The sequence below is a fragment of the Rhynchophorus ferrugineus genome, unplaced genomic scaffold (assembly GCF_030347505.1).
Source record: "Rhynchophorus ferrugineus isolate W39M unplaced genomic scaffold, kcgeb_rfMv2 rfM8, whole genome shotgun sequence".
Taxonomy (NCBI): domain Eukaryota; kingdom Metazoa; phylum Arthropoda; class Insecta; order Coleoptera; family Curculionidae; genus Rhynchophorus; species Rhynchophorus ferrugineus.
The window spans coordinates 13,207,415-13,225,301 of record NW_027472587.1 but is presented as its reverse complement, the minus strand read 5'-3'; the positions used below and the strand labels follow the sequence as shown (position 1 = coordinate 13,225,301).

Sequence of the window (17,887 nt, the reverse complement as noted above, 5' to 3'; positions counted from 1 at the left end):
CTAGCATTTCATCGAAAATAACTAAAACAAATTATAAACAATGATACAAAAAGTAACGAATAATCTTCGACCTCCACGTTGATACCTTACATGTTCGAAATTGATTTATGTATGCGAAAATAAGCCATCTTAGAGCAAGGGTATGCCAGTCGATTCCGTATACGAAGGATATGTTTCCAGTTATTCAGAGAAAACAAACATAATATAAAATTCCGGGGACACATGCTTGCGTCTGTGCAAACAACTATAAATCTTTCCAGTTGGGCGACGTGATACAAGCACCAAAGCAACAGCTTTGATTTTCTCGTTATGTAAATAATTTTCCGAAGAGATAACAAGATAACCAGTTTCATATTACATATGGAAAGTTGAAAAAATTATTTTCGATGTTGTTACATAATAGTTTTTTTCATGTTAGACTAGGATTAATATTCTCTCTGATGTTTTCATATAATCAAGATATCAAAATGAACAGATCCTTTCTAATTACTAGTTTGTCTGTGAATTGTCATTTGTTTTTTTACAATTCTGACTTATTAAACAAGTATAGTGTTATTTATTCGATCTTTAACTGATCTGTGATCTCTGATGTGACCCTGTGTGATCTGATTTAACTGATTGTGATCAAATTTGTGTTCGTAATTCTGTTATGAAAGTCATAAAAGGGTTTAGGTATTAACCGTTTAAAAAAATATATTAATTTACTCTAAAACTTTATTTCATTTATCGGAAAGTAAAGACGACCGGTTGAACGGCGATACAAAGAGACACTGAGGATAAAAACAGGTAGAAATAATCTCGATCTCTATTTTTAGATATCTTACTCGTAACACCATTCAAAACTGATAGAAACCCTTTAAATCACAGTACAGTCCCTAGCTAGTGCAGTATAATAGTTGTAGAAAATTGGCCGAAGAGATAACAATATAACCAGTTTCATATATAATTTATTTTAGCATTATAGCAAGGAAGGATTTAAATTACAATTAATTGTACAGCCACAATATTTTGTAATTTCGATTTATTTTATTATATTTACATTAACTTTCTCTATTCTTTCCAAACCGCTTATATCCCTCGGAGGCATAACGCACCTAGTTATAAAAGATTTGTATATCCAAGTAATGTATTTTATTTTAACTAATAGCTCATATATATGTACTAATTATCAATCAAGCTATTCTTCTGTTATCCTATATTAATTATATTCTCACCCTTAGATGTTTCCGCTCTCATCAGCCTGTCTGGCTATTTTCTTGTTAGCACTGAACCATAATCCCACATCCAGAAAGCTTCATTCACTCTCTGTCACATTCTGAGCCATTATTCAAGTCAATAATTAAGCTGTTAATTTCCAATCTAACACTAGTTCTCAATTTCACCATCTGTCTTCTTCTTTGTCTGATGTAGTTCATCGAAATCAAAGGTGTTATTGTAGAGTGTGTATTGCTATCCGTATAACCAAACAATTCTTGATATTTCTTTCTAGGCCTGCTATCTACTGTAGTAATTCTTTTCCACATCCCATAACAATTCGATTTGATTGAATAACCATTGATAGGGAGGAGGCCGTTATACTTCGTGGCCATATTATTCAGCCATCTGATATACTGTGTATCTTTTTCCATACCTATTCTCTAAAAAAGTAACTTACATAAAACACAATCAAACATTTCATTTATATTTACCAAGTAATGTGTGATCTGATTTAACTGATTGTGATCAAATTTGTGTTCGTAATTCTGTTATAAAAGTCATAAAAAGGTTTAGGTGTTAACCGTTTCAAAAAAATATATTAATTTACTCTAAAACTATATTTCATTTATCGGAAAATAAAAACGACCGGTTGAACGGCGATACAAAGAGACACTGAGGATAAAAACAGGTAGAAATAATCTCGATTTTTAGATATCTTACTCGTAACACCATTCAAAACAGATAGAAACCCTTTAAATTACAGTACAGTCCCTAGCTAGTGCAGTATAATAGTTATAGATAATTGGCCGAAGAGATAACAATATAACCAGTTTCATATTACATATAGAAAGTTAGAAAGTTGGAAAATACATACTAACGACATTAAAATTAATATATTAGTACTAATGACGAAAAATCTTCCAAAATAAACCGAGATCTGACTATGCGTCACTTAAAATTCCACTACTTCCACAAGAGAGTTTCGAAAGAAATATTCAGGCTTTAAGTATTTCATAAACCAGTACATTCATTGCTTTTTAAATAGCTATTAAAAAAACTACCAAAAATAATTGAAAACAAAAAAATTAAAATTAATAAGTTATATTACTCGTGATTTGTTAAACTTTATATCTTAAAACCTTTCTGTTGGTCCAGAAACGGTCATATGTTGACCCACCGTAACAAGAAGCCATACGAATGTAAAGCAGATGGCTGTGGAAAGAGTTATTGTGACGCGCGTTCCTTGCGGCGCCATACGGAGAACCATCACGTGTCAGCTTCGACGTCTAATAGCTCCACGACCATGTCACCGGCTCAAGGTGCGGCAGCGGGAGACGCGGCCTCTCCGCACGGTTCCAGCTGTATACAATACGCACCGCCACCAAGTGGTTCGCCCACTTTCAAGGAAATAACTGGGAAAGATGGGAAAAGCCAACTGCAGCAACTGTTGTCAACGGAACCCGCGAAAGTAAGTACAAAAACATTTTTCTTTTAAAATAAAATAAAATAATAACTAATTTTTGATTGTTTATATTATCCGTATTATTTATAGATCAATAATATACAAAAAATTATATTTGATATATCGATTTATTTGATTGAAATATATGTTACGTATACTTCTTTGAACGCAAATTCTTTAACGTTATTCTTCCTTTATTTTATTAAACAATGCTGCTGTCATCAAAGAAAGTAATACTCTTGAATTAAAATTGCCATCGATTTTCCTAGCTGAGTTATTTTGTTAGAATGTTAGAGCTTTGGCTGCCATCTGTCGCAAATTTTAAGATCATAGTATCGGTAGTTAATAAATATAGCACGAATTATTCAAATCATTAACAAATAATGCATAAAACTTTCTTTATAAAGGCAATTTAACGTTCCCAAGTAACCTTGATGATAAAAAGCCATTTAAAGGTGATGTTCTATCCAGATCATGTGTTTCTTTGTTGATTTAAGTTATTGAAACAAAAATCATTGACACTAATGACAAAAAATACCTCTCATAGCGTACCTCTTACAAATTATGATTTCTAACCGTTAAAACGTTAACAAAAAAAGTATATTATCTAGAAACAACCAAACAATTAAGCGTATATCGTTGTGTCAGAGATGACTAGAACCAACCACGCTAAAATAAGTCAGTGCTTGGTTTTGTTTTTTTCTCATAATCACAATATTACTCCTCACAGGCTTCTTTGCGACAAAAATAAATATAAGTTAAGGCAAATAAGATTGACACCGATGCATTCTGTACAAGCAGAAGTATTTTGAAGGGAGTGAATTTGGAAAATTCAAACAATTATTGACATTTTATTTGACATTCTTACTGTTTTCCAATCACTTGAATTATTCATTATTTATGTTAACTAATATGCATTGACAAATTAATAATATATAGTAAATCTCCAGGTGTGTATTAAAAATATACTTAATTTTATATCTACAGCAATTTCGTTACTATTATAGCAAGTTCCTGCATACATTATGATCATTTTTTCACTTTAACTGTCCAGCAAGTGAAATGGTGAAGAAATGGTAATCAGAAGGCGTTATGGTAAGCATGCTTAGTGCGACAGAACATCTCATTCAAGCTGCGACGGTTTATTCTTCATAACTATTACAACATGTGACCAAGTGCCTTGCTATATCGTATTGCGTATATCAATGACTATTGCTGGTCTTTTTTGCAACAATACCTCGTTCAATTTGCTCATTTGACATCGATAGACATCTGCAGTGACAGTTTCTTTAGGTTTATGCAACTCCTAATACACTACACCTTGCTGGTCCCACAGCAAGGCGAGCAAGGCCAAGACAAATCCACCACACCAACACAGCAAGACCTATATACGCACAGCATTACGTTACAGCCATGATTATTCCGCTTCGGTGTCGAAGCAGATGGCTCTTCTGAACTAACTCGTATTTTCATAGAAACGTCACAGAAAACTCTTCTTTTTTTTTGATCTGGCAAGCAACAAAACCTCGATTCGAAGTGGCTTTTAAGAAGAACTTGCTTCAACTTAACCAAACCAATATTTCCACTCTCTATTCAAGTCATACTGTAACGAAATCCTGATTTTACTATTAAAGTGACAAAAAGTCATGAATCAAAACGAAACGGAGATCGATAATTATGATTTGAACTTTAAATCAATCATCTCAATTTGAAAGCAACAGTTCAATTGAAAAGTCCTCGCCCTACCATAGTAAAACACATTTTTTAGCAAAATCTGAGATCTGAGAACAGGAAATAGTGGCTGGGGGCCATATCTGAAGAATATGGTGGATGGTGAAGCAATTCGGAGCCCAATTCATGGATTTTTGCCATCGTTTTCACTGACTCGTGACAACAACGTTTCTCTTGTTGAAGCAGCACTTTCTTTTTCTTCAAATACGGCCGTTTTCCGGTGATTTCGTCCTTCAAACGGTCCAATAACGCTATGTAATAGTCGCTGTTGATGGTCCTTCCTTTTCTAAGGTAGTTAATGAAAATTATTCCATGCGCATCCCAAAATACAGACGCCATAACCTTGCCAGCCGACTGTTGCGTTTTCCCATGCTTTGGAGCGGGTTCATCGTGTGCAGTCCACTCGGATGACTGTCAATTGGACTTCGGAGTGAAATGATGGAGCCATGTTTCTTCCATTGTCACATATCGACGCAAAAACTCTGGTTTATTGGGTTTATTACGCTTGATGATCTTGAAATACTGCTCCGAATCATCAACTCGTCGTCGTTTTTGGTTAAAAGTGAGCTCGCGCGGCACCTACTTTGCACAGAGCTTTCTCATACACAAATATTCGTGAATGATATGATGTACGCGTTCAGTTGATATCTTTAGAGTGTCTTCTGTGCTCATTTCACCATGTCGAAACTTAGCATACCAATCCTTGATGCTTGATTTTCCTGGAGCAATGTCCGGAAACTCGGCATCAAGCCAAGTTTTTGATCCAACTGTATTTTTCCTTTTTAATTCCTTTTTAACCATTTTTTTCACAATAACAAAAGTTGTTTCACTCAAAATCTTATAATTCACAAACCAATGATGCGACAGCTGTTTATATACACATCTTTTGATGATTAGTTACGGCTAACTAAAAAGATATGGATTTAATTCTAGTAGCGCCATCTAATTAGAGGCCGGGGAATTTTCAACTGACCTGTTAAATTACGGATTTCCTAACCCTCTATATTAATTCAATATATTCACAACATCGAAAACGAAATGTTTTTTTCATTATAGTTTTTCTTCAATTAAATATGTTCGACGCACTGTTACCATCAATGACAAAAAACTCTATATATGATATTAAATGAAGGAACACTGAGCACGTTCAATCACCAATTAAATTACTAATTGAAAATGCAAATGCATATATTAAAGTTTACTTTTTATACGCGATATATATTATAACGGAATTAGTTATTAATAAAATTAAAACAACGTAAACAGAATGTCATAATTGTGAATTATTTTCGCTGAAAAGTCCATTTGGAAATAATTCCATTTGCAATTAAAATGAAATATTCCGTTTCCAGTTTTCATTTACACGAGTTTTTTTATCGTTCGAAATAACAATTTGTAGCGAAACGCCGTTCATTTTATAATATATCGAATGTCGATAGTTTATTAATGGCATTGTTCGTTTTCGTACATAATCAGGTTAACGAATAATAAAGGAAAATATTTATGAACGAGCTTTGATGCATTAACATTTATAGTTAAAAATGTACTATATGTTCCTGATATTATACAGTATATCCAAAATTACAGTGAACTCACGTCATCTAAATTTATGACGTTAAAATGTCGCAATGTTGCCGCTTTATCTTTGATTTTCAGTTAAATGGCATTAATATATAAAAGCATTCTAATACAATTAAAGTAAAGAAACAAAATGTTTATAAAATATAATTTATTTTAGCATTATAGTAAGGAAGGATTTAAATTACAATTAATTATACAGCCACAATATTTTGTAATTTAGATTTATTTTATTATATTTACATTAACTTTCTCTATTCTTTCCAAACCGCCTATATCCCTCGGAGGCATAACCCACCTAATTGTAAAACACTTGTATATCCAAGTAATGTATTTTATTTTAACTAAATGCTCATATAAATGTACTAATTATCAATCAAGCTATTCTTCAGTTATCCTATATTAATTATATACTCACCCTTAGATGTTTCCACTCTCATCAGCCTGTCTGGCTATTGTCTTGTTAGCACTGAACCATAATCCCACATCCAGAAAGCTTCATTCACTCTCTGTCACATTCTGAGCCATTATTCAAGTCAATAATTAAGCTGTTAATTTCCAATATAACACTAGTTCTCAATTTCACCATCTATCTTTTTCTTTGTCTGATGTAGTTCATCGAAATCAAAGGTGTTATTGTAGAGTGTGTATTGCTATCCGTATAACCAAACAATTCTTGATATATCTTTCTAGGTCTGCTATCTACCGTAGTAATTCTTTTCCACATCCCATAACAATTCGATTTGATTGAATAACCATTGATAGGGAGGAGGCCGTTATACTTCGTGGCCATATTATTCAGCCATCTGATATACTGTGTATCTTTTTCCATACCTATTCTCTAAAAAAGTAACTTACATAAAACACAATCAAACATTTCATTTATATTTACCAAGTAACATTTTGGAATACTTCTCTCTTTAACATGGTATTTTCAATACTTAATTTATGTTTTGCCAGCATGCCTTAATTACAGCATTTGCCGACCACTTGTTGGGATCCTTTTGTTCCTAGCATAAAGAACAATATATGTACAAACGATTACTAAAATATATTATGATTTAGAAAACCTAATCAAATATTTTCTAACTTTTACCTTTTTCAGTCAACTTTTGTGTTTTCTTTGTACTCTTTTTATTAACGTCTTGCCTAGGGCAGCCTAATGTTTCATTTTGAAATAATTATGTTTTTACGCAAGTGATGATTTATATCCCTCAGAGAGCTGCATATCTCTAGGTTTTCAAACATTTCATAACACTCATACACGTTTATATACATCTCACAAAATTAATCTTGAATAAAACTAACATCAATGCATGTAGATACTATCTTTTCGGTGACTCCAAAATTATATTGTTTCTCTTTAATTTAGGGGATTTTAGTTACGGTGACCATACTAACAATAACTGCAGCTGCAACAAAATAAAAATATTTCCAAGAAACCCTCAGCAGCTTAATATTTAATAGTATCAATACTTACCTTTCTAACGCATTTTACTGGTAAGAACGGTCCTCATTACCTCCTTTCCATTCAAAGTTATTGGTCTTTGGATTTTCAACCAGAGTAATCAAAAATATTAAGCAGCCATTGGAAATTTATTAAAACAAGCAAAGCGCCAAAACATCGTTTGTCGGTTAACTTTATCACAAATGTTTAATTCGGTTACATATCTCCTTTTAACTGGAATAAAATGAGAAGGAAAATATTGTCTGGTATTAAAAGGAATTTACAAATTACATTAGACAATATAATATACATCTTGATGACGTAAGTTCACTGCTACTTTGAAGAGACTATAGTAACGATTGTTTCAGTCGAGTGAACTAGCCACAATGAAACCAGTCAGCCAAATATATTCAACTGGAATTAGAATAGAAGTGTAGATAGTAACAAGTAGTCTATTACTAAAAAGTCGATAATCATTTTCAGTCGTTAGTTATGTTGAGTTCTGTCTTAAATCTGTTGAGTTTATTATTTAAGTAATCCTTAAAAATTACAAAAATGTTCGAAAGAGTCGGTAGAGTGAGGCAATCAATTTATCAGGACATCCTTAAATAATTAAAAATTAAAAATATCTTTAATCTCCAGATTCCGACGGCCTCAAGTATTCTTATCGAGATTAAGAAAAAAAACTGGCTTCGTCCTCGTTCGCTTCTCCTCTCCTAAGCCAAACAAATTGCGAGCTTCCTCTGAAAGATTTACGGGCAGATATATTTCCCTTGACGAAAATGTTAACTCTTGAGGACCAGACAAATTTGGGGTTATTTTTAAGGTGGCGGGAATTTGCATTTTTTCGCCTTTTTCGATTTTCGAGGCGGAAAAGACAACTTGAATGATTTAAGTGTGGCGTGGGTTTCTCCACGTCGCGTCGATATGAAAATGTGTTCCGCCAGCATAATCTTTGGGTAATAAATTATTTAATTACCATTGTACAAGATAGTTTAGAATTTCTGAAAATAGTTGAATGTTTGTATTTTTTTGATTTACTGTAGCGTAGGAATGTCAAATTTTATATCTGAGAATAGCGTCCTACAAAATATCCAGAAAATATTATCCTAGATGTTGAACGCGTGCGGTGTGCCATCAGCGACATTCTGTGAACGATAACAATGATCCGGCAATCCCGAGACGTTGATCTAGGATATCTTTTAAAGGTATTTTAATTCATTCAACCACTGACCATCGTTCAATTCAGACGTACCGCCATCGATTGGCCAAGCGTTCTCATCAGGTAACATTGCGTCGTTCCCTTTTAAACAATTTGTATTGTCTGAACCATTACAGTTTTATTTTCGTCCTATCTTTATTCACCGAGTGATAACACCACGCAAATTACTAAATGAACAATTGAATGTGGTTTAAAATGAATATGCTCAGATATTTATCTGATTTACATAACTTGGCCAAGGTAAAATAAGAGTTTTGAACAGCAGTGAATCATTAGAATTTACTTCCTATATATTACTAGTACAGAATTCATTGCAAAAGTCTAGCTAAAATTTAAATATGAACAACAATTATATGTATATTTATCAATCTATATTATTATAGGATGGGGTAATTTGAAAAACTTGAATATTGCTAAGTAATGTAAACTCTAACTATATATAGTTATCAGGCATCATACGTCATCTAAAAACGTCAAAATTTCGTAATGTTGCCGCATCAACTCTGAGTTTTAGTTCATTTTGGCTTTGACATATAACAAAATTCTAATCTAAATAAAATAATTGAATAAAAAGGTCATCAAATTTAAATTATTTTAACATTATAGTACCTCTAAAAACTACTGTTAATTATACAGCCACATTAGTTTATAGGTTAGAGTTATAACCTCTTATTACTATTGTTTTCAACAATTTTGCATACGTCTGACAACCGGGCGAGTTTGACAGGCTTATTCGTTTACGCATTTGAACTAATCAAACAGCATGCTGTCTCTTTTTAACTAGAATAAAATGCGAAGGAAATTATTGTCTGATTCTAAAACAAATCAATGCCAATTCCATTGTTCAAAGTGATTATTAAGTTTAAAGTTTATATTAATACTATTATATGTCATTTTATTTTATTTATTAAACTATTTATATATATATATATATATATATATATATATATATATATATATATATATATAATAGTGAAAAATTATTTTCCAAAGAGAAACAAAATCTTTAGCTAAATATACTTCTATAAATAATACGACCATATAAACAATAAAAAATATTTTTCATTTTATGTAAGTGTACTTTAGTTTTGGCTTCAGCTGTATAATATTTTATAATATGCTACATAGAAAACAATGATACATAGTTTCTAGAATATAAGTTTTATTATTTTTACTATTTGATATATTATGAAATGATGAAAAAATATGGAGAGTATTATTTGTATTGCCTTTTATTTTAATTATACAATGTTTTTACTAATACATTTACTTTAATATTACGTTATATATTAATTAAATCGAATATTTCAGCACGTGTTACACGATTTCAAATATTTATTTTTTACCAATTTGTTGTAATTTTAATTTAAAAACCTCCACGAAATAAACGATAATGAAAATGTTCGCCACCTGCGATTTTATATAATCATACACAAAAAATGCTGGATGAATATTTTCCTTCTACAAATATTTGGTTTCTACTTTAGATTAATTATTAAAGCGCGGTTTTATACAGTGTGTTGAGTGAGAAAGTTCCACTATCAAAGTGATACAAATAAGAAATTAAACAAAATTAAAGTAAAATAGTATTTATACATAAAAATACTAATAAATTTAGGTAGTCTCCAAACACTAAACAGTTATATTTGATGCTTGCACATATTTTGATCAGCAATATCTATAATATTGGTGAAAATGCAAAATATTAATTTAAATAATTTAATTATTAAGTTTTCAATAAATAAAACAACAGTTAGTTAATCATGGAGTATTCCAAAGCAAATTTTCGACATTATTTATTTCGACTTTAATTTTTTGATGTGATCGACTGTCTAGGCCAATCCAACACTTTTAGAGGCTCATGGTTACTCTGCTCCGACTTATCCTAATTGCCGATATTGATTTCAATGACTTAAAAGCGCCATTTAGAAGGTTATTTTGATGTCAATCACAAAAAATGACTTGAACAAACAATAAAGTTGGAAAACAATGAATTAAAAAGCCTTATCTGATGAGCAGTTGATGAATCAACAGACAATTTCTATATAAAAATAGGTCTTGTCAATGAGAATTATATTTTTAGTCTCTTTATGAACTTTCCAGTGGGAAAATTGAGAAACGCAGAGGCAAATCCTGCATAGAATGAACAACATTAATAGCTTTAGTAGTAGTAATAGCCCAGAAAGCCCAAAGACAAAAGAAACTTTATAAATAAAACCAATATGATAGTATTTTTAATATATTACATATTTAATACTATATAATTTCAAGATATTGCTCTATAAGCATGCCCAAAATAGTGAAGCGACCATATCTGAAGATATTGAATAGTTTCGTATAACTTAGTGATCGCCCAGAGCGAAACAAATATTATTACTGTCCAGACATTATTAAAATAACTATTTTATGAAGATGACAAATGCATCACGCTAAATAAAATTTCGCATATACATATACATATATATATTTCCAATAATTAACTTCTCCTACATCCGACGGAATAATCTATGTATATCAATACGTGAAGCAAACACTCGGTGTATATATATATATATATATATATATATAATAGCTTTCTGCCATTCTCCGCATAAAATTTAGCTACACCGAGTGTTTGCTTCACGTATTAATATACATAGATTATTCCGTCGGATGTAGGAGAAGTTAATTATTGGAAATGGTTCTGTTATCTGTTGAATTTCAACGGTTCATGATTTTATTGCCATAACCGTGATAAAATTCACGTTTTTATCATACGGAGTGAGCCCACTGAAGCAAGAGTTACGACAGGAGCCCATTTACGAGCGAATCATTTATTATCGCAATTAGTACATCTCCGTTATAAGACAGGGTTATAGTACATTAATGCCCTACGTCAAAATTAATTGAAGAATTTATTCAACTACATTGAAATTATACTGCAGTACATTTACCAAAATATTTAATACGTTCTGTTATTTAGAGTTAGTATATATTTCTATATCTTTATCTATATATTTTTTATGAGCTAAAATTATTTTTATAGAATTCGACTGGTAGTAATGACGGTCTCACGAAACAACAACTGGACCTCATTCACCAAATCATGGAACAGACCCAAAGACAGAATCACGTCATCGCCACTTCACCATCATCATCAAAAACGTCGCCGAAAAAATCTAAATCGAACAATGGCAAAACGAAGGACAAGACAGTGGCTGCAGCATCCTCCACTTCGTGGTCACCAAACTCGGTAAGTACTAATTGGCTTCCTCTTCCCCTATCCTCTTTAATTGTCTTGTAACAACTTGTTGTCTACTTTCTATGTACTCTTCCACTGATTGTCGCGGGTTCGAATGCTCCTGGGGCATGATCATAAATGTATCATTGTTTAAATGTTGTAAATATACTTAGGTATGTGTGATCCCAGTGATAAAATGATCCCAGTTACGCCAGTAACCAAGCTGAGCAAGACCGAATGTCTTCTAGCATGATCTCCTAGTTAATCATTCGCCAGTAGTTCAGGCGCATGTTAAACAGTAGGTCCAGTCCAGATAAATCCCAGTTGGTAAAAACGAGACTCTAAAATATTTAAAAAGTTGATTAATTTATAGTTTTATCTATATAAATACTAATTTTATCTATAAAGTTAACTGTAAAATCTCATAATAATGTATATATTTTTTAATTCTTATTGTATACTATATATAAAGAATGCGTTTGTTTACAAAGTCAACAATTCTTAGTAAAATAAATAAATACATTAATAAACAAATATACTTCAATGCTCGCCTAGCTCCTTGAATATCAAAAGTAATTCAAGCCGGCTTGGTGGCGCAGTAGTAAAGGCGACAGGACGGTCCACCTGCTTTTGCGATAGTCGCGGGTTCGACTCCTGCTGGGGCGTGGTTGTAAATTTATCTTTGTGATTGTTTAATATTTGTGATAGTCCTAGGCAAGAGTGTAAAATCCGACAAGGAAAATGATCCCAGTCACGCCAGTAACCAGGCTGGGTAAGACCGGATGTCCTCTGGGATGATTTATAAGTTGGTTAATCGCCAATCGGTAGGCTTAATGCCGAGGATCGTGGTTCGGAGCCCACATTCAACTCTAGGTCCAGTCCAGACAAACCCCTAGTTGGTAAAAAAAGACTTTAAAATATATATATATATATATATATATATATATATATATATATAAAGTAATTCAATCTATCAACCAAATAGCTCCGATCGCTTTAAACGTAGATCAACTAACATGATTAATGTTATCACGGGACTACATTTGCATCTTAAAACATGAAATATCTATGCAAATAAGGGAGGGTTCGAAATACCTCCCCTGATAGATTTTTTAACCATTTTAAGGGAGGTATCTTAACGCAGCGAGACCTGGGATAAGGGTCAAGGGTCCTCCGTTTCTCACACCGACATCGCCCGAACTTCGAAGGGGCCTCAGGTTGTTAAAAGCGATTCCGATATCTTTTTAACTTATAAAATTCTTATGTTGCTTGACTTAGGACGCACTGCCCTTAAATTTTATGCTTTAAGTGATAAAAATAAGTTCTAAAAATGTTCTAGTATTATATATGAAGAAGTTATAATTTACAGTAATGTGATAAAAATTAGTAAAACCTAATTAGCCAAGATATCGACAAGAAATATTACTTGATTATGCCTATGTTTTCTTGAATCAATTCATTTTAATGGTAATACTAATAATACTGCCCTGACTGTTCGGTCATCTACTTGAAACTTGACTTGGTCTGTTTTCTAATAGAAAATAACCCTCGGTATCGATTTGTAGCGCCGTTCAACCAGTCGCTTCTTGTTTCGGTAAAATAAATAGTTTTTTCAAGAAAACTAATAGTTTTTGTGATTAAAAACATCACAAGGTTATTCCTTTTTGAAATGATTCAATCCATCGGAATCAAATTAATTATCAAGAAAAGGTGAAGGTGAAGACAGGGTGACGTTGGATTGGCAGTCGTTCCTTAGTTACACAAACTATTTCTAAGGGTAGTTAAGTGGAACAAAAGTATCGCAACCAAAGCTGTACGACGATGCTCAACGACCCCTAGCCATAAACTGTTCCAAGTTAGACACATTCAAACTTCTTGTGCTGTTGCTGTGAATTAACACAGTCTACTGGAATTTAGACAGAAGTTTGCAGTTCAAGGTGAACGGCCACCTAAGTCACCAAAATTTGGAAAACTTTTCCATAGAGGGACACCATGGATGTTTGGGTAGAAACAGTGCCATTTCGAAGATCTTCAAAGACAAACTGGCAGTCGAAGGCACAATGAATGTATAAAAACAATTTTTATAACAACCATAAACTGTCCAAACTGAATAAGGACCGCGTATATCCCTGCGGCCGTTCCTTTACGAGGCAGGTGTTATGTAATACGACCCTGACTATCTGGTTATTTGTCTCAAAACTACCTTAATGGTGAATGAATGAGATGGGTTGGTCTGTTTTCTAATAGATACTAACCCTCAGTATCGCCTTGTATCGCTGATCAACCAGCTGCCACTTCTCTTCGTAAAATAAAACATTTTTTGAAATAAATTAACATTTTTTGTTACTAAAACCCTTTCCTATTTTATATCTTTTTCGTATTTCAATTGCCTACATACAAGTAATACAAATACTGCCCCCACCCCGTCCGTAAGTTTCACATTCTTTTAAATACTCAAAAGGAAATATAGGTTTTAGGAAAAAACTGTAAGAAATGAGTCAAGAACAGTAATTTTTATTATTTATATCTTAAATTCGATATGCTTAGTACAGTCTTAATTCAACAACTAATTTATTACCACTGTTCCGTTGTACTTGCATTAATACACAAGAATGGCTTGTATGGGATTAATATATCAGAATGTATTTCCCAAATTAGAATAAAACTAATCTACTATACACTCATACACTAAACTAGGTCCTGTGGTTTGGTTCACTTCAATCTTCTGATTTCTCGCGTGTTGTCCAGTAGCTGTATTGCTTCTACGTTGCTGTGATTTAGCAATCTTGTTTCATGTTTAAGCGCGAAATCTTGGATCACTTCGTGTAGCCATTTGATTAAGAGATGACGATGCAGCACTTCGCTGGTTACGTAGCGATAAGCATTGGTAATTAATCGTAGAACTTTGTTTTAGGTGCGTTGGATTACTAGTTGGTGTGATTTTTTTTGCACCATATAGGTCCAAATAGGCTTTAGGATTTACTAATAATCCAATCTCTTTTATTTTAAATTAAAATGAGAGCATCTTCCGACTAACCAGTACATTTTCTTGAATTTGGGTCTAATTTGCTCTGCTTTTTGTCTCACATGATGTTTCCAGTTTAACTTAGCATCCAGATATATTGCGAGATATTTAGCTGATTCTGCTGAGGAATCCGGCATCCGTCAAGTGATCGCAAAATTACAGTGGATAGATTTGGAACTATTAAGCTGTATTTTCGAGTCTCTAGTCCATTTGTAGATCTTCTTGGCCGCTACTTGTACTTGTTCTATAGCCTTAGATAAAGATACATATTTTGCCATTATAACTGTGTCGTCAGCAAATGTTCCAAGTACTGTTTCTTCTGTTGTTGGAATATCAGCAGTATAGAGCAGATATATAAATGGTCCCAAGACACTACCTTGTGCATCTCCGGCCGAAATAGGTTTAAATATTGATTATGCCCCTTCATACGAGACTGTAAATTTTTTCTTTCGGGAAGATATGATTCCAACAGTCGACAGTAATTCCGCGGTAGCAATTTGCTCAATTTGTAGATTAATCCCAAATGCCATATCCGGTCCAAAGCTTGTGAGACATCCGGGAATATTACAAGGTGGTATTTCTTTTCTTCGAATGCCTTTTCAACAACCGCTGTTACTGTGCACATGGTCGATTATCGAATGGTGACTCCGAAATCCAAACTGCAAATCTGGTATTTCTATAAATGGTTTAATAATAAATATAAATGCTTTCGATATCAAGAACAATAGTGAATATAATAATTTAAATCAACCTTTTTACTAATGAAAAAAACGAGTAATCAATCTAAGCTCTCGACATCGCATACGGGCCTCATCGTTCGTCTCAGAAGTGCGGAGAAAAATCGATCGATCTTCGGGAGCCACCAACCAAAATACCCGAAATGCGGGGCGAGTTCGCCGCCATTTTTATGAAATACTTCAGTTTTTATTTTACGTATAGAGTGCGGGCATTAGCCGCCTCCGGAAAGTTCCACAGTCGACTTCAAACGAAGATAAATTGAAAGGCATATCGAAAGTTTGGAGCGCTTATTTTTAAAAGTGGCGTGCGCCTTAAATTATTTTCGTAGAACTTTCGGGAATGGAAAATGGGAAACGGACATTATTCGCCTTTATTAAAACATTATTTTAGGGGCTCGATATGGATGGAATTCCGAGTGGTCGCTAGCGACGGGATTCGGTTTAGATCGATCGGTGATCTATCGTTAATAACCAGCCAAAATGAGTCTCTTCAATCGATATTGTTGACGTATAGAAGAGGAATACGCGATGTATTAAAAAATGCCAATGTATAGTACTTCCAATACAACACACATTGCACGTCATTAAAATTTATAATGCAACGTTACCGCATCAGATTTAAGTTTCGGTTTATTTTAACTCCTAACAAAATATTATTATAAATAAATTAATGAAGCAAAATTTACATTATAAAATATGATATATTTTAACATTACAGTACGTCTAATGTATATATTATTGAAGGTATACAGTTAATTAAACAGCCATAATAGTTGTGGATTAGAGTTCTTTTATTATACAACGTGGGGCAAACGTACCGCTACCATTTTGTTTACATATAAATTTGCTCAAAGAAAAGATAAGTATGTTTTGTTTTCATAAAAATGGTCTTTATATTTTGTTTTAACTACTGTGGCAACATACGCAGACAACACAGGAATCCCATTAAGATCCGGTCACAGCATCACTAAATCTACAAACCCACCTGGATCAAATACAATTATGGTTGAAGACATGGCGCATTAAAGTCAATGAAACAAAATCCATCCATGCAATGTTTACCCTGCGTAGAAGAACATGTCCACCAGTGAATATCAATCATCGTCAACTCCCCCAAGCAGAGCAAGTTAAATATCTTGATATGCACTTAGATCAACGCCTAACCTGGAAGAAGCACATACTCTATAATCGAAAACAACTTCGACTGAAAATATGTCAAATGTATTGGCTCGTCGGGCGCAAATCCAAGTTATCAATAGATAACAAGGTGTTGCTGCATATGGAATCCAACTATGGGGTACCGCAAGCAAATCTAATATATCCATCATTCAACGGTTCCAAAATAAAGTGTTGCGTGCCATTGTTGATGCTCCGTACTATATTTCAAATAAAGTGATAAAACGCGATATTCCTCTAGAAGCTATAACGAGTGTAATTCAACATGTTTTTGTGAAGTACTTGGAAAGAGTGTCAGTGCATCCCAATGTACTCGCTAATCAACTAAATATGCGACGTGATAATGAAGTGCGTAGACTAAAACGTTTAACACCATCTGATCTGATTACTGGACATATATAAACTTTAGAATAAGCTTTGGAATAAGACTAATTAATTAAGATAATATTTTATACAGAAGATCGCTTAATGAAGTGATTTTCTGCATGCCATGTAAATATAATATAGACATAAGAAATAATTATTGCCTATAGGGTAGATTGTGGAATTACAAAGAATAAAAAAAATTACGCAAAAATATTTTGTTTTCGTTATGATTGGAATATTATATCGACTAAATGGTGGCCGCGATTCGCTATGATATTTTTCATGATACCTACAGCAGCTCAGGATGAATTTCTTCAATTTCGTTACGAATATTGTCTTTAAGATATTGAATCGTCTGAGAATTATTCACATAAACTTTTGATTTTAAAAAATCCCATAAGAAAAGTCTGGTGCTCTTGAATGCGGAGATCTGGCTGGACATGTTAAATTGCCTTCGTGGTAAACGTCATTCAATAATGGACCAATGATGTTTCCAGCATGAACACCACACCATAGAGTTGTTTTTAGTGGATGCAATAATGTTTCATGATTTAATTGAGGATTCTGTGTTTCTGAAAACCAATTGTTCTGTTTATTGACGTAGCCACTGAAAAGAAAATAGGCTTCATCGCTCAATTTAGACACAAAAAAGAAAAATTACCCATAAATATTTACACTCTATAGTACGATTTTCTATAGTTATTTTATATACTAATATTTAGTTGT

At 32.9% G+C, this 17,887-nt stretch overlaps 1 protein-coding gene across 10 annotated transcripts in view; it reads left to right on the top strand.

Annotated features, from left to right (window-relative positions):
* The window catches only part of LOC143200833 (uncharacterized), a 623,832-nt gene that overhangs the window by 572,384 nt on the left and 33,561 nt on the right, over positions 1 to 17,887 (top strand). For all 10 annotated transcript variants that reach the window (XM_076411562.1, XM_076411560.1, XM_076411561.1 and 7 more), the window contains 2 exons: positions 2,353 to 2,665; positions 11,663 to 11,869. In XM_076411562.1, coding sequence (XP_076267677.1) covers positions 2,353 to 2,665; positions 11,663 to 11,869 — 520 coding nt within the window. The remainder of the gene's footprint in view (positions 1 to 2,352; positions 2,666 to 11,662; positions 11,870 to 17,887) is intronic.